The following is a 22,613-nucleotide window of genomic DNA, read 5'->3' on the forward strand; positions in this document are numbered from 1 at the left end:
ACTGATAGACATGTTAGTTCAGAAGGGATAGACAGATAGACATGTATAGTTAGTAGGATAGACAGACAGACATGTCTAATTCAGTAGGACAGACATGTCTAGTTCAGTGTGATAGACAGACAGACATGTCTAGTTCAGTAGGGATAGACATGTTAGTTAGTAGATAGACAGATAGACATGTAATAGTTAATAGAATAGACAGATAGACATGTTAGTTAATGGATAGACAGACAGACATGTTAGTTAATAGGATAGACAGACAGACATGTTAGAGTTAGTAGGATAGACAGACAGACATGTTAGTTCAATAGGATAGACAGACAGACATGTCTAACTCAGTAGGATAGACAGATAGACACATGTTAGTTAGTAAAAGGATGAGACAGACAGAGTATGTTAGTTCAATAGATAGACAGACAGACATGTCTAGTTCAGTAGGATAGACAGATAGACATGTCTAGTTCAGTAGGATAGACAGATAGACATGTCTAGTTCAATAGGATTAGACAGACAGACATGTCTAGTTCAGTAGGATAGACAGAAAGACATGTCTAGTTCAGTAGGATAGACAAAGACATGTTAGTTAGTAGGATAGACAGACAGACATGTCTAGTCTGCAGATAGACAGAAAGACATGTCTAGTTCAGTAGGACAGACATGTCTAGTTCAGTGAAAGACAGAAAGACATGTCTAGTTCAGTAGGACAGACATGTATAAAGTTCAGTAGGACAGACATGTCTAGTTCAGTAGGACAGACATGTCTAGTTCAGTAGGATAGACAATATCAGACATGTCTAGTTCTGTAGGACAGACATGTCTAGTTCAGTAGAATAGACAGAAAAGACATGTTAGTTCAGGGACAGACATGTCTAGTTCAGTAGAATAGACAGATAGACATGTTAGTTCAGACAGACATGTCTAGTTATAGAATAGACAGACAGACATGCGTTAGTTAGCAGAATAGACAGATATACATGTTAGTTCAGTTAGACAGATAGACATGTTAGTTAGCAGGATAGACAGATAGAATGTTAGTTAGTGGGATAGACAGATAGACATGTTAGTTAGTAGGGGATAGACAGATAGACATGTTAATTCAGTAGGATAGACAGATAGACATGTTAGTTAGTAGGATAGACATGTCTAGTTAGTAGGATAGACATGTCTAGTCTGGGGCAGGATGGTGACATGTTTGTTAGTAGATAGACAGACAGACACATGTCTAGTTCAGCAGGATAGACATGTTCAGTTAGTATGATATAATGTCTAGTTCAGTAGAAGACAGATAGACATGTCAGTTAGTAGGATATACATGTCTAGTTCAGTAGGATAGACAGATAGGACATGTTAGTTCAGTAGATAGACAGATAGACATGTTAGTGTGATAGCATAGATAGACATGTTAGTTAGTAGGGACAGACAGACAGACATGTTAGTTAGTAGGATAGACAGATAGACATGTCTAGTTAGTGTGGACAGACACATAGACAAATCTAGTTATTAGAGGATAGACATGTTAGTTAGTGTAGACACGTTTGTTCAGCATGACAGACATGTTATTCAGTAGATAGACATGTTAGTTCAGTAGGATAGACAAACAGACATGTGGTAGGAAGTGACAGACATGTTAATTCAGTAGGATAGACATATAGACATGTTAGTTCAGTAGGATAGACAGATAGAGTTTTATGGTAGTTAGTAGGACAGACTGATAGACATGTCTAGTTCAGAAGGGATAGAAGATAGAATGTATAGTTAGTAGGATAGACAGATAGACATGTTAATTAGAGGATAGACAGATAGACGTGTTAGTTAGTAGGATAGACAGATAGACATGGCTAAATCAGCAGGGACAGACTGATAGACATGTTAGTTCAGAAGGATAGACAGATAGACATGTATAGTCGTGTGTGATAGACAGATAGACATGTTAATTCAGTAGGACAGAGACATGCTCAGTTCAGTAGGATAGACAGATATACATGGCTAGTTAGTAGAATAGACAGATAGACATGTCTAGTTAGTAGGACAGACATATAGACACAAGTTAGTTCAGTAGGATAGACAGATAGACATGTTAGTTAGTAGGATAGACAGATAGACATGTCTAGTTCAGCAGGATAGACAGATAGACAAGTTAGTTAGTAGGACATACAGACAGACACAACTAATTCAATAGATATAATGTTATTAGTTAATAGATAGACATGATAGATATGTTAGTTAGTAGGATAGACATGTATTAGTAGGATAGACAGATAGACATGTTAGTTAGTAGGATATACATGTTATTCAATAGAATAGACATGTCAGTTCAGATAGACAGAGGAATGTTAGTTAGTGAGGATAGACATGTTAGTTCAGTAGGATAGACAGATAGACTTGGCTGGTCTAGTAGAATAGATACAGATAGACATGTTAGTTAGTAGGATAGACATGTATAGTTCAGTAGGATAGACAGATAGACATGTCTAATTCAGCAGGATAGACATGTCAGTTCAGCAGGATAGACATGTCTTTGTTCAGTAGGAGGAGAGATAAATATGTATAGTTCAGTAGGAAAAGTTATTAGTAGGATAGACAGATAGACATGTTAGTTCAGTAGGATAGACATGTTTTAAATTCAGCAGGATAGACAGATAGACATGGCTAGTTCATAGCAATTAGTTAGCAGGATAGACAGATAGACATGTTAGTTCAGCAGGATAGACATGTTGGTTCAGATAGAGAAAACATGTATAGTTAGCAGGATAGACATGTTAGTTAATAGATAGACAGATAGACATGTTAGTTAGTAGGACAGACATGTCTAGTTCAGCAGGGATAGACAGATAGACATGGCTAGTTCAATAGATGGACAGGACAAGCCTATTCAGGAGGATAGACATGCTCAGTTCAGCAGGACAGACACAACTAGTTAGCAGGACAGACATGTTAGTTCAGTAGGATAGGACATGTCTAGTTCAGTGCGTATTGTGCCCAGTTAGTAGGACAGACACATGTCAGTTCAGTAGAATAGACAGATAGACATGTCTAGTTCAGTGGGGATAGACAGATAGACATGTCTAGTTCAGTAGGATAGACAGACAGACATGTCTAGTTCAGTCTGGATAGACAGATAGACATGTTAATTCAGTAGATAGACAGACAGACATGTCTAGTTCAGTATGAGACATGTCTAGTTCAGCAGGATAGACATGTCTAATTCAGTAGTGACAGACATGTCTTGTCTGCAGGATAGACAGACAGACATGTCTAGTTCAGTAGGATAGACATGTTTTTAACTGAGCATGATAACATGTCTAGTTCAGTAGGATATGACAGAGTAGATAGTAGGATATAATGTTAGTTAGTAGTGATGGTGAGACAGATAGACATGTTAGTTAGTAGATAGACAGACAGACATGTCTAGTTAGCAGGACAGACAGATATTACAAGTTAGTTCAGTAGGACAGACAGATAGATCTGTCTGCCCAGTAGGATAGACAGATAGACATGTAGTTAGTAGGACAGACACATAGACATGTTAGTTCAGGAGGATAGACATGTTAGTTAGTGTAGACATGTTTGTTAGCATGACAGACATGTCTAGTTAGTCAGGATAGACATGTTAATTAGTAGATAGACAGATAGACATGTATAGTTAGTAGATAGACAGATAGACATGTTAATTCAGTAGATAGACATATATATTGTTAGTTAGTAGGATAGACATGTCTAGTTAGCAGGATAGACAGATAGACATGGTTAGTCTAGTAGACAGACTGACAGATTTGTTTAGTTCAGTAGGATAGACAGATAGACATAAATAAACTGGCAGGGACAGACTGATAGACATGTCTAGTTCAGAAGGATAGACAGATAGACATGTATGGTAGATAGACAGATAGACATGTTAATTCAGTAGGATAGACATGTTAGTTAGTAGGACAGACATGTTCTAATTCAGTAGGATAGACATGTTAGTTAGGGATAGACAGATAGACATGTTAGTTAGTAGGATATAATGTTAGTTCAATAGAATAGACATGTCAGTTCAGTAGGATAGACAGATAGACATGTCTAGTTCAGTAGTGATAGACACACCCAGCCCAGATAGACAGATAGACATGGCTAGTTAGTAGAATAGACATATAGACACAGTTAGTTAGTAGATAGACAGACAGACACATCTAAATTAGCAGGATAGACATGTTAGTTCAGTAGGATAGACATGTTAGTTCAGTTGGATAGACAGATAGACATGTCTAGTTCAGTAGGATATACATGTTAATTCAATAGAATAGACATGTCAGTTCAGATAGACAGATAGACATGTTAGTTAGTAGGATAGACATGTTAGTTCAGTAGGATAGAAGATAGACACGGAGTTAGTAGAATATACATATAGACATGTTAGTAAACAGATAGACATGTCTAATTCAGATAGACATGTTAGTTAGTAGGATAGACATGTCTTGTTCAGTAGGATAGAGAGATAAAGATATAGTTAGTAGGATAGACATGTTAATTGAGCAGGATGATGTTAGTTAGTAGGATAGACATGTTGGTTCAGCAGGATAAGAGATAAACATGTATAGTCTAGTAGGGATAGACATGTTAGTTCAGTAGGATAGACATGTTAGTTATAGAATAGACATGTCAGTTAGTAGGATAGACAGATAGACATGTTTAGTTAGCAGGACAGACATGTTAGTTCAGTAGGACAGACAGATAGACATGGCTAGTCTGTAGAACAGACGGATAGACAAGTTAGTTATAGGATAGACATGTTAGTTCAGTAGGACAGACATGCTCGAGTTCAGGTAGGATATTACTAGTTAGTAGGATAGACAGATAGACATGTCTAATTAGCAGGGATAGACATGTCTAGTTCAGTAGACAGACATGTCTAGTTCAGTAGGATAGACATGTCTAGTTCAGTAGAATAGACAGACAGACATGTCTAGTTAGTGGATAGACAATTAGACATGTTAGTTAGTAGATAGACAGACAGACATGTTAGTTCAGTAGGATAGACAGATAGACATGCCCAGTTCAGCAGGGGATAGACAGACATACATGTCTAGTTCAGCAGGATAGACATGTTAGTCTAGTAGGACAGACATGTTAGTTCAGTAGAATAGACAGATAGACATGTCGAGTTTCAGTGGGATAGACAGATAGACATGTCTCAGTCTAGTAGGGAGAAATAGATAGAGTATGTTGTCACTACGCCCTGGCTCTGGGGACTCTAATATGTTGAGCCAGGTAAAGTTATGTGTTTTGTTTAGGTTTACATTCTCCTAGTATTGTTGTTCTAATTTGGCCAGTGTGGTTCCAATCAGAGGCAATGGGATCAGCCACATTGGGTCTGATTGAGAACCATACTTTAGCAGCCTGTTTCTTGGCTAGAGTTGTGTGGATTATTTTAGTGGTTAGCAGACCGTGAACTGTCACGCTGGTTAATTTTGGATCTGTGTCTCTAATAAAGAGTATGTTTGCCTGCAACGCTGCGCCTTGGTCCTCATTCTGTTCGACGATGTGACAGAAGATTCCACCAAGACTGGACCCAAGCACAAATCCAGGAGCCAGCGCCTGAGAGATCTCTAGCGGATATCCTTCGTCTCGACTGGCCGCCAAGGGAAGAGAGGGTTGACGGGAAGGAGAAGGGAAAGTGGGAGGTTGGAGACTCATCCACGGTGAGAGTGGGAAGCCCACGTTTTTAGGGGTAACGCCGTGGACTGAGGCAGCAGGAGGCCGCCAGGTTAGGGAGTCACTGGTCACCAGGGGGAAGGAGGATGTAGAGGCACGGCGAGGCATTGGCGGCAGTTGCCAGTCGGTCGGCCGTTCTGATCCCCACGTAGAGTCAGTGGTGTGTGTTCCCAGCAAAGTCCTGCCTGTTCCCAGCCACTCGCACTCTCGCGGTCTACGGTGCGCGCCGCCAGCCTCGGCCCGGCCTGCCTTGCTGCCGCACGTCTGTAGTGCCGGCAGCCCAGTCCCGGCCCATTCCTGCCTAAACAACTGTCAGTGGTGGGCTTCGCCAGCCCTGTCCGGCTTCCTGCCCATCAGTAGTGCTTTCGGCTTCAGCCCGCACGGCCCTCGTGCCTGCCTCCCGGCACTGGGCGTCAGTGGTGCGCTGGCTGGCCTGGTCCTGCCCATTCCTGCGCCCCGCACCAAGTCAGTGTGCGCTTTCGCTTCAGCCTCGGCTCGGGTCCCTCGCTCCCTGCCCTCGCAGCAGCCAGTGGTGGCTAAAGTCTCGGCACGGCCTGCCTGCCAGGCCTGCAGCCACAGCCCGGTCCGGCCTGCCTGCTCCCCGGCACCTGTCAGTGGTGTGTTTTGCCAGCCCGGCTGTGCCCGCTCCACCTGGCCACCCTTGCCAGTGGTGTGCGCCGCCAAACCGGCACGGCCCGGGGCCTGTTCCACCCTGGCACATCTGGCAATCATTGAGCCACGCTGAGCTAGAGCAATCCGCCTCCACCAGTGTGTAACCAGGTTCAGATGGGGCAGACCGACCAGGGGAGAATTTTGGGGGTTGGAGAGGAGGGGACTGTGTCCGAGCCGATCCGCCAGCTGCTGAGTGCCTTCCACCCGGTCCCTCCTGTGGGACAGGGTGGAGTCCGCGCCTTTAGGGGGATTGTACGCCTGCTCTGGGGACTCTAATACGCTGAGCCAGGTTATGTGTGTTTTGTTTAGGTTTCACATTCTAGCATTGTTGTTCTTAAGGTTGTGTGCCTCAATCAGAGGCACGGATTCAGCTGTTGCTTGTTGTTCTGGGATTGAGAAACCATAATTTTAGCAGCTCTGCTTCCCCACAGAGTTTGTGGGATCTTGTAGTTTTAGTCGGCTGTGTTAGACCGTGAACTGTCACGTTGGTTAAGTTGTTTTGGACTTGTAATAAAGAGTATGTTTGCCTTTAAACGCTGCGCCTGGTCCTATCTCTGTTGGGACGATGTGACACATGTTAGTCTAGTGGGATAGAGCAGATAGACATGTTAGTCTAGTAGGATAGATAGAAAAGTGTAACAGAGGATAGACATGTTAGTTAGTGGTAGATATGTTATCAGAAGGATAGACAGATAGGCATGTCTGTTCAGTAGGATAAGTATTGTTAGTTCAGTAGGATAGACACATATCAATTCAGTAGGATAGACAGAATATGAAGGTATAGTAGATAGACAGATAAGACATGTTAGTTCAGTAGGATAGATTACATAGACATGTTAGTTCAGTATGGGTATATATTAATGTGTGTTGTAGGATAGACAGCGTCAAGTCTATAATAGACATGTTTGTCTGAGTAGGACAGAAATATACTAGGTTCAGTAGGACATACATGTTGGTTCAGTAGGATAGACAGATAGACATGTTCAGTCTGGTACAAATGACATGTTCGTTGGTAGGATAGATGAGACATGTCTTAGTTCAGTAGGATAGACAGGATAGACATGTTAATTAAACAGATATACAGACAACAGTTCATTCAGTAGAGCAGAGCTAGACAAGACATGCTTAGTTAGTAGAGAGACAGACAGAGGCGTTAGTTAATAGGATAGACAGACAGACACGTCTAGTTCAGTAGAGATGACAGAAAGACATGTCTAGTTCAGTAGGATAGACAGACAGACATGTTCAATCTAGTAGGGGGATAGACAGACATGTTCAGTTCAGTAGGATAAATGGGTATACATGTCTAGTTCAGCAGATATGTTAGTTAGTGGGACAGACAGAAAGACATGTCTATTAGTAGGACAGACATGTTAAATTATGGAGACAGACATGTCTAGTTAGTAGCACAGACATGTCTTAGTTCAGTAGGATAGACAAACAGGCACAGGCTCAGTAGACAGCATATGCCCAGATCTGCACAAAGGCGGCACATGCTCCAGTCTAGTAGGAATGACATGTCTAGCCTCAGTAGAATGAGACACAGAGACACATGTCTAGCCCTAGCAGGACAGACACAAGTTAGTGAAGATGATGGTGACATGCCCCCAGTTCAGCAGGAGGACAGACAGACATGTCTAATTCAGTAGGATAGACAGAAGACATGCTAGTTAGTAGGATAGACATAACTTACTCGACAAATGACATGTTAGTTCAGTAGGATAGACATGTCTTGTTCAGTAGGAGGAGATAGAAATGGTTATTAATAGGATGAGACATGTGTTAGTATGATATAATGTTAGTTCAGTAGGATAGACAGATAGACATGTCTAGTTCAGTAGGATATACATGTTAATTCAGTAGGATAAAATGTGAGATAGACATGCCCAGTTCAGTAGGGATGGACGATGAATGTTAGTTCAGTAGGATAGACAGATAGACATGCCCAGTTCAGTAGGACAGACAGATAGACCTGTCTAGTTCAGTAGGATAGGTGACAGACAGGCCATGCTCGAGTCTGCAGGGCGTACACATGTAGACATGTCTGAATTAGCAGGATAGACATGTTGGGTCTGTAGGGGACAGACATGCCCAGTTCAGAGATAGACATGGCATTAGTAATAGACAGATAGACATGTTAATTCAGTAGGATATATTGTGATAGACAAGGCTTGGGGTTAGTAGGACAGACCAATAGACATGTCAGTTCAGAAGGACAGACAGATAGACATGTAGTAGTTCAGTAGGGATAGACAAAGATAGACATGTCTAATTCCAGTGAGGGATAGACAGATAAATGTTAGTTAGTAGATAGACAGATAGACATAAAAATCAGTAGGAAGGATCACAGAAAATGTTAGTAAATAGACATGTATAGTTAGCAGAACAGACAGATGGATGACTTAGGTATATAGCATGTTAGTTAGTAGATAGACATGTATTGTCAGTGGTATGGCACAAGATGGACATGTCTAGTCTAGGTAGGACAGACATGTCTAGTTTAGTAGACAGACAGGCATGTCTACCTAGACACATGCATGTTAGTTAATAGAATATAATGTCAGTTAGCAGAATAGACAGACAGACACGTTAGTTAGCAGGATAGACATGTCTAGTCTAGCAGGATAGACAATATAAGGGTAGTTAGTAGAATAGACAGAGGTAGTAGGACAGAGACATGTATAGTTCAGCAGGATAGACAGATAGACATAACAAATTCAGGAACATGCTCGATAGAGACAGATGCAGTTTGTTAGTAGGATAGAGAGACAAACATGTACATAGCTCAGTAGGATAGACATGTCTAGTTCAGTAGGATAGAGAGATAAACATATGGCCAGCAGGATAGACATGTCTGGTTCAGGTAGGATAGACAGATAGACATGTCTAATTCAGTAGGATAGGACAGATAGACATGTCTAGTTCAGTAGGATAGACATGTCTAGTTCAGTAGACAGACATGTCTAGTTCAGAAGGATAGACATGTTAGTTCAGTAGAATAAGACAGACAGATATTGTCTAACTAAGTGGTGATAGACAGATAGACATGTCTAGTTCAGTAGGGGAATTATACACATGTTAGTTAGTAGGATAGACATGTGTCTAAGTTCAATAAAGGCTGACATGTCTAGTTAGTAGGATAGACATGTCTAGTTCAGTAGAATAGACAGATAGACATGTCTAGTTCAGTGGATAGACAGATAGACATGCCTAGTTAGTAGGAGAGACAGATAGACATGTTGTCACGCCCTGGCTCTGGGGACTCTAATATGCTGGGGAGGTCACATTCTACTTTTCTGCCTGGTATGTTGGCCAGTGTGGTTCCAATCAGAGGCAATGTGATTCAGCTGTTGCTTGTTGTCTCTGATTGAGAACCAGACTTTAGCAGCCTGTTTCCGCCAGAGCTTGTATAGTACAAAGGTATCCGAACTGTCACGCGGTTATTCCTAATAAAGAGTATGTTTGCCGTAACGCACTGGTCTATCTCTGTTGACGATCGTGACAGAAGATCCCACCAAGACTGGACCAAGCAGCAAGTCAGGAGCCAGCGCCTGAGAGATCTCTAGCGGATCTCCTCGCCTCCTCGAACAATAAACCATGTGAGGAAGAGAGGGCCTTAATGGAAGGAGAAGTGGTTAAAGGTATGAGAAGATGTACGGGTAGAGTGAAGCCCATAAAATTTTAAATAATCACCAGGGATCACTGTGGGCAGCATGAGGCCGCCAGGTTACGGGAGTACTGGTCACCAGGGGGAAGGAGGATGTAGGGGCAGCCCATGAGGCACTAAGTGGGTGCTGCCAGTCCGGTCCGGCCTGTTCCTGATCCCCACAGATAGTGGTGTGTGTTGTCAGTACGGTCCGGCCTGTTCCTGCCACTGGCACCAAGTCTACGGTGCGCTGCCGCCAGCCCGGCCCGGCCTGTCTCTGCTGCCCGCACCAGGCCTGTGGTGCGCTACGCCAGCCCACAGTCCGGCCTGACTCTGCCCCAGCACCAAGTCAGTGGTGCGCTTTTGTCAGCCCTGTCCTGCCCAAGCCCTGCCCCTCGCACCAAGTCAGTGGTGCGCTCAGGCCCGGCACGGCCCGTGCCTGCTCCCCGCACTGTCAGTGGTGCAAGCGTGCTGCCCCCAGCGCGGTGGTGCTGCCACAAGCCGAGGTTGGGTGCTGCTGCCCGCACCAAGTCAGTGGTGCGCTTCGTCAGCCCGGCTCGGCTGCTCCTGCGCCCACCCAGTGTGGTCGGCAGCGGCACGGCCTCAAGGGCCTCCAGCTCCACCGTGGCTGGTCCTGCACCGGGGTCAGATACTAAACGGAGCTAGAGCAACTGGCCCACCAGTGTGCAGTCCAGTCCGGCCAGCGGGCAGACCGGACCAGGGGTAATTTGGGGGGTTGGAGAGGGAGGGATCAGCCCCGAGCCGATCCGCGCCAAGCGGAGTGCCCACCTCGGTCCCTCTCTCCCTGTAGAGTTTGGTGGGGGTTTGACTCTGTGCTACTTAGGGGGTATGGCCCCCTACTGGACCCCCAATATGCTGGAGCCAGGGTGTGTAAAAGTCTATGTGTTTTGTCTCTAGGTTTACATTCTAGTATTGTTGTTTATGTTAGCAGTGTGGCTCTCAATCAGAGGCAACGTGATTCAGCGCTGTTGTTTGTTGTCTCTGTGATTGAGAACCATACTTTAGCAGCCTGTTTCCCCACAGAGTTTGTGGGATCTTGTTTAGTGGGTTGTGTTAGACGGTGAACTGTCACGTTCTTGCTTTGTTGTTTTTGATGTGGTTTCACAAAGAGTATGTTTGCCTGCAACGCCTTGGTTATCTCTGTTGACGCATGTGACACATGTTAGTTAGTGAGAGACAGATAGACATGTTAGTTAGTAGGATAGACATGTCTAGTTCAGCAGGACAGACATGTCTTTGTTCAGAAGGATATACAGATAGAAAGTTAGTAGGAAACATGCCCAGTTCAGTAGGATAGACATGTCTGGTTCAGTAGGATAGACAGATAGACATGTCTAGTTCAGTAAGATAGACAGATAGACATATCTAGTTCAGTAGGATAGACAGCTGGACATGTCAAGTTCAGAGGGACAGACAGATATACATGTGTGGTTCAGTAGGACAGACACAAAGTCAAGTCTTCAGCAGGACAGACATGTCTTGTTCAGTAGACAGACATGTCTAGTTCAGCAGGACATAATAAATGTTAGTAGGATAGACAGATAGACATGTTAGTTAGTAGAATACACAGATAGACATGTTAGTTCAGTAGGATAGACAGATAGACATGTTAGTTCAGTAGGATAGACAGATAGACATGTCTAGTCTAATAGATAATGACAAACATGCTCCAATTAGGTAGGATACGGTGATAGACATGTTAGTTAGGCAGGATAGACAGATAGACATGTCTAGTTCAGTAGGATAGACAGATAGATATGTCTAGTCTAATAGGAGGAGGTTGTGACAGACATGTTAGTTCAGTAGGATAGACAGATAGACATGTCTAGTTAGTAGGATAGACAGATAGACATGTTAGTTCAATAGGGTAGACAGACAGACATGTTAGCTCCTAGTAGGGACAGACAGAAAGACATGTCTAGTTCAGTAGGATAGACATACAGACATGTCTAGTTCAGTAGGATAGACAGACAGACATGTCTAGTTCAGTAGGGATAGACAGAAAGACATGTCTAGTCTAGTAGGACAGAAATGTCTAAATTCAGTGGGACAGACAGAAAGACATGTCTAGTTCGTAGACAGACATGTCTAGTTCAGGTGGAGTTAGTTAGGTGAGACAGACATGTTAGTTAGTAGGATAGACAAATAGACATGTTAGTTAGTAGGACAGACATGTTAGTTCAGTAGAACAGACAGAAAGATGTTATTAGTAGGAAGACATGTTAGTCTAGCAGAATAGACAGATAGACATGTATAGTTAGTAGGACAGACATGTTAGTTCAGTAGGATAGACAGATAGGACATGTCTAGTTCAGTAGGATAGACAAGATAGACATACCTAATTCAGTAGGATAGACAGATAGACATGTCTAGTTCAGTAGATAGACATGAGTTAGTTAGTAGGACAGACATGTTCCTGTTAATATGATATAATGTTAGTTAGTAGGATAGACAGATAGACATGTTAGTTAGTAGGATAGACAGACAGACATATGTCTAGTTCAGTAGGAAGACAGATAGACATGTCTAGTTCAGTAGGATAGACAGATAGACATGTCTAGTCTAGCAGGATAGACAGACAGAGACGTTAGTCCAGTAAGTATAGACAGATAGACATGTAGTTAGCAGGATAGACAGATAAGACATGTTAGTTAGTAGGACAGACAGATAGACCTGTCTAGTTCAGTAGGATAGACAGACAGACATGTTAGTTAGCAGGACAGACACACAGACATGTCTAGTAGAATGTTAGTAGTGGAATGTTTGTTAGTATGATAGACATGTTAGTTAGTAGGATAGACATGTTAGTTCAGTAGGATAGAGCAGATATAAGTTAAACAATTTAAAGGCAATGTTACCAAATATTAATTGAGTGTATGTAAACTTCTGACCCACTGGGAATGTGATGAAAGAAATAAAAGCTGAAATAAATCACTCTCTACTATTATTCTGACCTTTCACATTCTTAAAATAATGTGGTGATCCTAACTGACCTAAGACATGGAATTTTTACTAGGATTAAATGTCAGAAATTGTGAAAAACTGAGTTTAAATGTATTTGGCTAAGGTGTATGTAAACTTCCGACTTCAACTGTATCAATTCCAGTCGTACTTTATCAAAAGCCTTTTCAAAGTCAGCTATGAATACCAGGCCTGGTTTCTCATATTTTTCATATTTATTTCATCATTAACATTTGCTTCCTTCATGTGACCGACCAATACTGGCTCATGCATGTGACATTTACATTTACATTTTAGTCATTTAGCAGGCACTCTTATCCAGAGCGACTTAGTTAGTGACAGACCAATACCTCACGAGGCTTCTTCTCTCTAAGCTGAGACCTTGAAACAAGGTTCTGGGCGTACTGCCAAATTGCAGATACTGATAGTGAGGATTCGTGCAATCAGTCACTTGCATGAACACATACATTGGTTATTAGAAAAGCACATAAATAGAACACAGAAATTGGTTATTAGAAAAGCACAAACATAAAAATGTCCATCACATTAGGATTAATAATATCCCACAATACCTTTTTTTTGTCCATGTGCTATGCATTTTGCTAGAATGTTTGCATCACAACACTGAAGTGTAAGGGGCCTCCTATTTTTTTAAATGGACTGGATCTTTATATTTACCACTTGGGTCCTGTTTCAGTAATAATGAAATCAGACCTTCTTGTTGAGTATCTGATAATCTACCATTTTTATAGGAGTGGTTAAACATGCTAATAACGGTCCTCTGAGTACATCAAATAAAGTTTGGTATACCTCAACTGGTATGCCATCCAGCCCTGGAGTTTTACCGGACTTAAAGGCTTTAATTGCATCACGAAGTCCCTCCTCTGTAATTTGTCCTTCACATGGGTCTTTCTGTTAATTTTACATTATTAATAAAAAAAAATTCCTTACAATTAACTTCGGTTAGTGGAGATGATGAAAACATATGCTTAAAGTACTTTGCTTCCTCTTTCAAATTATTGTTTGGTGACTCTGTCATTTTTAAGAAGTTTCAGTAAATTATTTTTGGTAGCATTTCTGTTGAAGATTTTTTAAAAAATTGCATTTTCCCCCATATTCCATCCATTTCGCTTTATTTTTATAAAATATAACACTTAATCTTTTTTAAATAAGTTCCTCCATTTCTTTTTGTTTTTCCTCTAATTTCTGTGCCTCTATGGTAACGTTTTTATTGCTATCTATCTGTACTGTTAGTCACTCTATTTCCTCTGTTAATATGAACTCTTTTGACCTAAATTGCTTTTGTTTTAAAGAGGAGTATTGAATTGCATGGCTTCTAAAGGCACATTTTTAAAGTGTCCAATAAGGGGATCTGCTGTACCTATGTTATGTCGGGAAAAAGTCTGTTATAAATTATTTTGTCCTGGTTAAAAACAAGTTGTCATCCAATAGGCTTTGATTACATTTCCAATATCCTTGCCCATGTGGAAATTCTATAAGAGTAATGTATATGCCGATTTATTTGATGGTCCGAACGCATTCTGTTCCCTATTAACACTTTTTTTTAAACTTTTGGTTCCAGCAAGAATGACATAAGAATGTAGTCAAGACTACTAGGTTGATTGAGCCTCCACCATGAATATCTCATTCGGTCAGGATATTTAATCCTCCATATATATCCACTAGTTCCAATATATCCATGATATTCATGATTTCCTTAAGTGCATGAGGATGTATTAAAACTGTATTATAATCTCCCACCATAATAATAGTATTGTATTGCTTGTAGGCTTGATAAATTATTATATGTATTTTCAAAGACTCGTGGATCATCATTATTTGGACCGTATAGATTAATGAGCCAAATCTGTTTATGGTACAATAACATATTTAAAAGAATCCATCTACCTTGCGGAATCTATTTGGAAAATTTGCACATTCGGATAAAAATGATTGTTAATTAATATCGCCACCTCCCTTTTGAGTTTCTTTGCCCATGGGAGAAGTATATTCCCCCGCCCCAGTCCTTTTGCCACACAACTACATCTAAAATTGTTAAGTGACTTTCCTGTAAACAATATATATTATATTCCTACTCTTTTAGCCAGGTAAATACTGATCTTCTTTTCTTATTATCTGCTAAGCCATTACAATTATAACTGGCTATACAGTGGGGGAAAAAAGTATTTAGTCAGCCACCAATTGTGCAAGTTCTCCCACTTAAAAAGATGAGAGAGGCCTGTAATTTTCATCATAGGTACACGTCAACTATGACAGACAAAATGGGGGAAAAAAATCCAGAAAATCACATTGTAGGATTTTTTATGAATTTATTTGCAAATTATGGTGGAAAATAAGTATTTGGTCAATAACAAAAGTTTCTCAATACTTTGTTATATACCATTTGTTGGCAATGACACAGGTCAAACGTTTTCTGTAAGTCTTCACAAGGTTTTCACACACTGTTGCTGGTATTTTGGCCCATTCCTCCATGCAGATCTCCTCTAGAGCAGTGATGTTTTGGGGCTGTCGCTGGTCAACACGGACTTTCAACTCCCTCCAAAGATTTTCTATGGGGTTGAGATCTGGAGACTGGCTAGGCCACTCCAGTACCTTGAAATGCTTCTTACGAAGCCACTACTTCGTTGCCCGAGCGGTGTGTTTGGGATCATTGTCATGCTGAAAGACCCAGCCACGTTTCATCTTCAATGCCCTTGCTGATGGAAGGAGGTTTTCACTCAAAATCTCACGATACATGGCCCCATTCATTCTTTCCTTTACATGGATCAGTCATCCTGGTCCCTTTGCAGAAAAACAGCCCCAAAGCATGATGTTTCCACCCCCATGCTTCACAGTAGGTATGGTATTCTTTGGATGCAACTCAGCATTCTTTGAGTTTTTAACAAAAAGTTATATTTTGGTTTCATCTGACCATATGACATTCTCCCAATCCTCTTCTGGATCATCCAAATGCACTCTAGCAAACTTCAGACGGGCCTGGACATGTACTGGCTTAAGCAGGGGGACACGTCTGGCACTGCAGGATTTGAGTCCCTGGCGGCGTAGTGTGTTACTGATGGTAGGCTTTGTTACTTTGGTCCCAGCTCTCTGCGGGTCATTCACTATGTCCCCCCGTGTGGTTCTGGGATTTTTGCTCACCGTTCTTGTGATCATTTTGACCCCACGGGGTGAGATCTTGCGTGGAGCCCCAGATCGAGGGAGATTATCAGTGGTCTTGTATGTCTTACATTTCCTAATAATTGCTCCCACAGTTGATTTCTTCAAACCAAGCTGCTTACCTATTGCAGATTCAGTCTTCCCAGCCTGGTGCAGGTCTACAATTTTGTTTCTGGTGTCCTTTGACAGCTCGTTGGTCTTGGCCATAGTGGAGTTTGGAGTGTGACTGTTTGAGGTTGTGGACAGGTGTCTTTTATACTGATAACAAGTTCAAACAGGTGCCATTAATACAGGTAACGAGTGGAGGACAGAGGAGCCTCTTAAAGAAGAAGTTACAGGTCTGTGAGAGCCAGAAATCTTGCTTGTTTGTAGGTGACCAAATACTTATTTTCCACCATAATTTGCAAATAAATTCATTAAAAATCCTACAATGTGATTTTCTGGATTTTTTTCCCCAATTTGTCTGTCATAGTTGACGTGTACCTATGATGAAAATTACAGGCCTCTCATCTTTTTAAGTGGGAGAACTTGCACAATTGGTGGCTGACTAAATACTTTTTTTCCCCACTGTACTTATTTCACCATTATGAGATACAAGTTTCAACTCTATTTATCATAATATATGTTTGTAAACGTACCATTAAAAAGTACCATAATAATTTAGTGTCCGTATAGCTGATATTTGCACTGCTACTGAGTAAACCAATTGTTCTCCACTATTCCATCCACTCACTTCTCTACCTACTTATCCCTCTCTCCCTCGTTCTCTCTCTCTCTCTCTCTCTCTCTCCTCCCCAGCTGTATCCCGTTTGCAGGAGATCTGTAGAGAGCAGAACCAGACTGAACTCCTCACCACGGTCACCAGCAAACCTGAACCAATAGCGGTCAAGCAGGAGATTGTGGAGTGCCAGGTGGTCTCCCATCAGGCATTGGGGCAATTCTTACCGCCACAGAGAGGTAGGAGAAACACTGGTGAAGTGAATACTATCTTACTGTTAAGCTGCAAAAAATGATAATACTGTAATTATAAACTGGGTTGTTCGAGCCCTGAATGCTGATTGGCTGAAAGCCTTGGTATATCAGACCATATACCATGGGTATGGCAAAACAAATATTTTTACTGTTCTAATGATGTTGGTAACCAGTTTATAATAGCAATAGGGCACCTCTGGGGTTTGTGGTATATGGTCAATATACCACGGCTAATGGCTGTATCCAGGCACTCCGCGTGGCGTTGTGACTAAGAACAGCCCTTTAGCCGTGGTATATTGGCCATATACCACACCTCTGGCCTTATTGATTAGGTATATCTCTCACTCTCTATTCAATTAAAATAGATACCTCCCTCTCTCTCTCTCTCTCCCTACCTCCTTCTCTGTCTGTCAGTAAATCGTTGTTCTAGCGTTGAGGGGTCGGAGGTGAGGGGTCAGCAGCAGGGGAAGAGGAGAAAGGTGTCTAGCCCCCCTGAGGGTCACACTGTCCCTGTCATCGGTCTGTCATCCCCTGAAGTCACCAAGTCTTCTGACACGTACACTGTCAACCAGACACACACAATCACACCCTCACACACACAGTCCAACACTAAGCCGAAACTCACACCCTCACACACACACTCTGAATCTCAAACAAAACTTAAACCTTCACGCACACACCCCAAACCCAATTCAACCCCCCCAGAATCTGCTAGACCCAAACTCCCTCCCCAACCTGCCACCAAGCCCTCAGGTATCCCTGCCAACAGCCTGACTGTTGCCAAAGAGTCCTCTAGCAAGAAACCCACTCACACACTGTGCAAACCCACACACACACACTCCAATCCAACACACACTCGCTCCAATCCAACACACACACTCTCCAATCCCCCAAAAACACTCTCTACCAGTAGCCATAAGCTCACTGACAAACATTCGGACCAGAATAAGTCTCAGAAACATACTGAAAAGGCTAAACACACTCGCAAACACAGTGACCGCAAACACACTGACAAAGCCAAAGACAGACACAGTGACAGGACCAAACGCAAACACACTGACAAATGTTCTGACTGCTCATGCTCTCACACCCCCTCTAAGAGACGTCATCGTAGCTCCAGCCATTCCTTCAAAGCCCCCCCCAGAGCTAGTCCCTCTGAGCCCCCCCTGCCCTCCCCCTACTCCCCCGCTTCATTCTACCACACCAGAGCCACTTCTGCAGTGAGCCTAACCCAGGTCAACCCCAGCCAACCATCCTGCCTAGTCAACAAACAACTACCCAAACAGTCCAGCCAACCAACCAAGAGACCCCCCAACCCAACCTCAGCAGCCAGACCTCTCCAGACCCAGGCCAACCCCCCCAACAACACCCCTGACCCCCACCTAAACCCAGCAAGAACCGGACCCAGTACCCCCCCACCCGGACCCATGACCCCTCCACCTCCACCTCCACCCCCGGCCACCCCTCCCTGCCCCGCTCCTCCACCCCCACCCCCACCCCAGCCAGATCCTGTCTCCGCCTCTGGGGGTAAGAAGAAGACTTCCATCGTGGACTGTGATCAATTTGTGGAATACTTTGTCACTTTGTTGAGGTCCCCCCACCTACCTCCTGCCCTAACCACCCCAGAGAGAGCAGGGGGAGCCGAGGCTCATACCAGGGCAACAGGCCCTAACCCTGGAGGGGAGGAGATGAAGGGTGACTCAAAAGGTCATTCCATCACCATAGTGGCGGCGTGTCCCAACCCGCTAAAAAGGAAGCTATCCCTAAAGGAACCAGAGGACAGTGACCCCTGGAACTACGAGAGCCGACAGTTCACCCCCAACTCCAAACCTAACCCCAACTTCCAGAACCCCAACCCTAACTCCAACTCTAACCCCAACATCCAGAGTTCTAACCCCACTTCCAATTCCACACTTGCCCAGGGGGGTTACACTGGAGGGGTTACAGTTAGTCCATTTTCCTCTAACCCCACTGACCCACAGCCCCTAGAGATTCTACCTGGTTCCACCTACCCTGGTACAACCTACCCTGGTACAACCTACCCTGGTTCCACCTACCCTGGTTCCACCTACCCTGGTTCCACCTACCCTGGTGCAACCTACCCTGGTTCAGGTTACTCTGGAGTTGTCAGTGTTAGTCAGTTCACTTCCAACTCCCCCACTAACCCTATCCCTATTCCCAGCCCCAGTAACACACAGTCACAGCCACAGGCCAGGTGGTCTGAGGGCTTCTGGGGAACATACTACCCAGCTATAGGCTACCCAGAGGCAGGCTACCCAGGGGCAGGCTATGTTACAACAGGTCAAGCTGGTACTTCCTACCCTGGAGCTGTCTCTTCTGGAAGTGGAGCGGACTACCCTGGAGGTCTGCTCTACCCAGGGATGGGCTACTCAGACAAGGACTACCGTGGACAGGCTTACCCTGGGTCTGGGACTGGACTCGGCTCTGCTGGGACTGTGATGCCCTCAGGCAGCCTCTACTCTACTACACCATCTCCAGCCACCCCCAGCCATTTGACCTTGACCCAGCCATCGCTTGACCCAGCCAGCTACGCCGCCTGGACTGCTACTGCCACCGGGGTTGCCATAGCAACCATCGCAGCAGGTACTACTATTGGGGGTGGGTACCCATGGGCCAACCTCTTCCTCAGACCCCCTGCCTATTACGTTTTGTCTCAGCCAGCACTGAAGTGGGCACGCTACTGCAGCAATGTCATCAAGACCAAAAACAACCTGCCTGCTAATGCTACGGCTAATGCTACGGCTAATGCTACATCTCCTCTTATGGCTACCCCATCTCCCACATCTAGCACTGTCACTGCAGCTACCACTTCTCTCCCTTCTGCTTCTCTTAGTGTGATGGCTAACAGCTAGCACCTCAGCTACAGATTTAGCTAAAGCTGCTTCACGTACTACTGATGCTAATGTTACGGCTACTATTGCTATGCTAAGCGATGCCATGGTGATGCTTGCTTCTGCCCCTCCCCCTCCCAGCTTGGAGGAAGGGTCCCGCCCTCTGTGGCCATATTAGGACAGAGACTGTCCCAGTTTTGTAGTGCTGGGTGGTGAGTGCTCTGTCTCTGTTGCTTTACAATATCTTTGCTGTAACACTGTAATGCACTTGTCTTTTTCTACAAGCACTGACTTTGCTGATAACTACTTTGTTGAGGGAAAATGTACTTGCTACAATTGTGATATGTTGTCTCACCTAGCTATCTTAAGATGAATGCACCAATGTAAGCAACTCTGGATAAGAGCGTCTGCTAAATTACTAAAATGTAATCATGTATAAATTGTTTTCTTTTTTTATTTAACCTTTATTTAACCAGGTAAGCCAGTTGAGAACAAGTTCTCATTTACAACTGCGACCTGGCCAAGATAAAGCAAAGCAGTGCGATTAAAAACAACAACACAGAGTTACATATGGGGTAAAACAAAACATAAAGTCAAAAATACAACAGAAAATATATATACAGTGTGTGCAAATGTAGCAAGTTATGGAGGTAAGGCAATAAATAGGCTATAGTGCAAAATAATTACAATTAGTATTAACACTGGAATGATAGATGTGCAAATAGAGATACTGGGGTGCAAATGAGCAAAATAAATAACAATATAGGGATGAGGTAGTTGGGTGGGCTAATTTCAGATGGGCTGTGTACAGGTGCAGTGATCGGTAAGGTGCTCTGACAACTGATGCTTAAAGTTAGTGAGGGAGATAAGTGTCTCCAGCTTCAGAGATTTTTGCAAATTTGCTGTACTGTATAGCTACCAGTAATTTATCTTGTATGTGTGTGTCTGTTTCTACAGAGTGTCTGCCACGCCCTCAGTGAGGACCCCGCCGGCCTGGATTTCCTTAACGTGAGTTAGAGCTCTGCTACCCGACCCGAGCCCGGCAGGCCCCGACATTATACATCGGGTTAAGGCCGGGTAGGGCTTGTTTTGTCATCAATAACTAGGGTACGAGTAGGGCTCGGTTATCACTAAATTGATCACTAACATTTTGAAGGTGAGCCATTTGCTCGTGCTCTGCTGCCAGTACAGTCATAACATTGTGTCAGAAGTGCTTCAACCTAGCCATAAGAATTAAGGGAACTGACCAGAATGTGTGTGCATGTGTTCCAGGTGAAGCACTGACTGCTTGACCATCGCTGGACCTGGAGGAGACGCGAACACACACACATATACACACACACACTAAAGAAACTAAGGATTTTGTTACCGAATGTCAGCTTTAAAATGAAAGATTCTTGGTTTTCCTCCATTTTGTATTACTTAAAGGTAACTTCTTGCCAGAGCGTGATCTGTCTGGTGGCTCAGCATAAGTAGTTACAGCCCTGTGGGAGGGGCCTAATCTTGTCTGAACAAACTCACATCCAATCACTTGAAAGCTGTTTAGTTTCCATGGCTACTTTTTTTACGTTTTACTTTTTTAAAGATACAAGACAGTATATTTTAATTGCAAACCAAGCGAATGTTATACTCAAGCAATGTTAACCATTTAAATAAGCCATAAAAGATTCAGTTGATGGTTGATGTTTGTTTGAATGTGTATTATTATGTTTAATGTGAATATTATTTTTGTATCTTATACGTTGGTAGCCCTTTACACTCGTACCCGTATACAGGTTGAAAATGGCAGATTTGCGGCACTAATAAGCGCCTAAATTGGAACGTAGTGGCTGTACAGTAACACGCTATACATGACGTCAAAGCTCTGTTTGTGTGCCTCACAGCGCTCTATGGGTTTTGACTGAAAGCCTTTCTGAATTTGAGCACTGTGCACAACAAGAAGTTGCCCCGTCCTTCGCGGTAATTGGCCAACTTTTGAAATGTTTGTGTTGTCTGAGTGAGGGAAATGCTGTAAATAAAGATGACTCAATGTATTTTGAAAGATGAGATATTGAGGATTATAATAAATACCGCTTTGATGTCATACAAGCAAGCTAAACACCAGTGAGTCCAAATGTGCACTTCACATTAACAAATCATAAAACTCATTTTATGACGTTTATGACCACTATGTTTGATGTACAGTTACAAGATGACATGGCGTCATACCCTGGGTTGTTCTGAACAGAATGAGCCTGTGTTTGTTTATTGTGAAGAACATTTTCTGGGGCTCACGCACCTGGGGCACCAAAATTTAAGATCAGTTTCTGAATTGCCTTGTGAAAGCCTAAAACTGTAAGATCATATTTTATAACTCATGTTGTCAATAGAAGAAGCTTTCAAATCATGCCAACCCTACCCACATTGCTTTTTATAATGGGCTGTTTTTGGATTGCGATAATTGTGTGATGGCGGGGATGCAGGGTTGTGTTCCAAATGAAACAACTACAAGCGTGCTTGCTCTAGTTTCTCAATGGCACAGCTAGGAGAGCAAAAAAAAAAAAAAAGTACCTTATAGTTGACTCTTCTTTGAGTCATAAAAGTGCATTGAAATTGCTTAGGAACTGAGCACACTTTGA

At 43.0% G+C, this 22,613-nt stretch overlaps 1 protein-coding gene across 1 annotated transcript; it reads left to right on the plus strand.

Annotated features, from left to right (window-relative positions):
* Nucleotides 1-6,480: 6,480 nt before the first annotated feature.
* On the plus strand, nt 6,481-22,057 carry LOC121585790 (formin-like protein 5). Its single transcript, XM_045219004.1, has 7 exons — nt 6,481-6,618; nt 10,471-10,656; nt 16,987-17,128; nt 17,558-17,699; nt 18,054-19,747; nt 20,953-21,003; nt 21,268-22,057. The coding sequence occupies exons 1-6, from the start codon at nt 6,481-6,483 to the stop codon at nt 20,973-20,975; spliced, it is 2,325 nt and encodes a 774-aa protein (XP_045074939.1). The 3' UTR covers nt 20,976-21,003; nt 21,268-22,057.
* The last annotated feature ends 556 nt before the right edge of the window (nt 22,058-22,613 follow it).

The sequence above is a fragment of the Coregonus clupeaformis genome, unplaced genomic scaffold, assembly GCF_020615455.1.
Source record: "Coregonus clupeaformis isolate EN_2021a unplaced genomic scaffold, ASM2061545v1 scaf1966, whole genome shotgun sequence".
Classification (NCBI taxonomy): domain Eukaryota; kingdom Metazoa; phylum Chordata; class Actinopteri; order Salmoniformes; family Salmonidae; genus Coregonus; species Coregonus clupeaformis.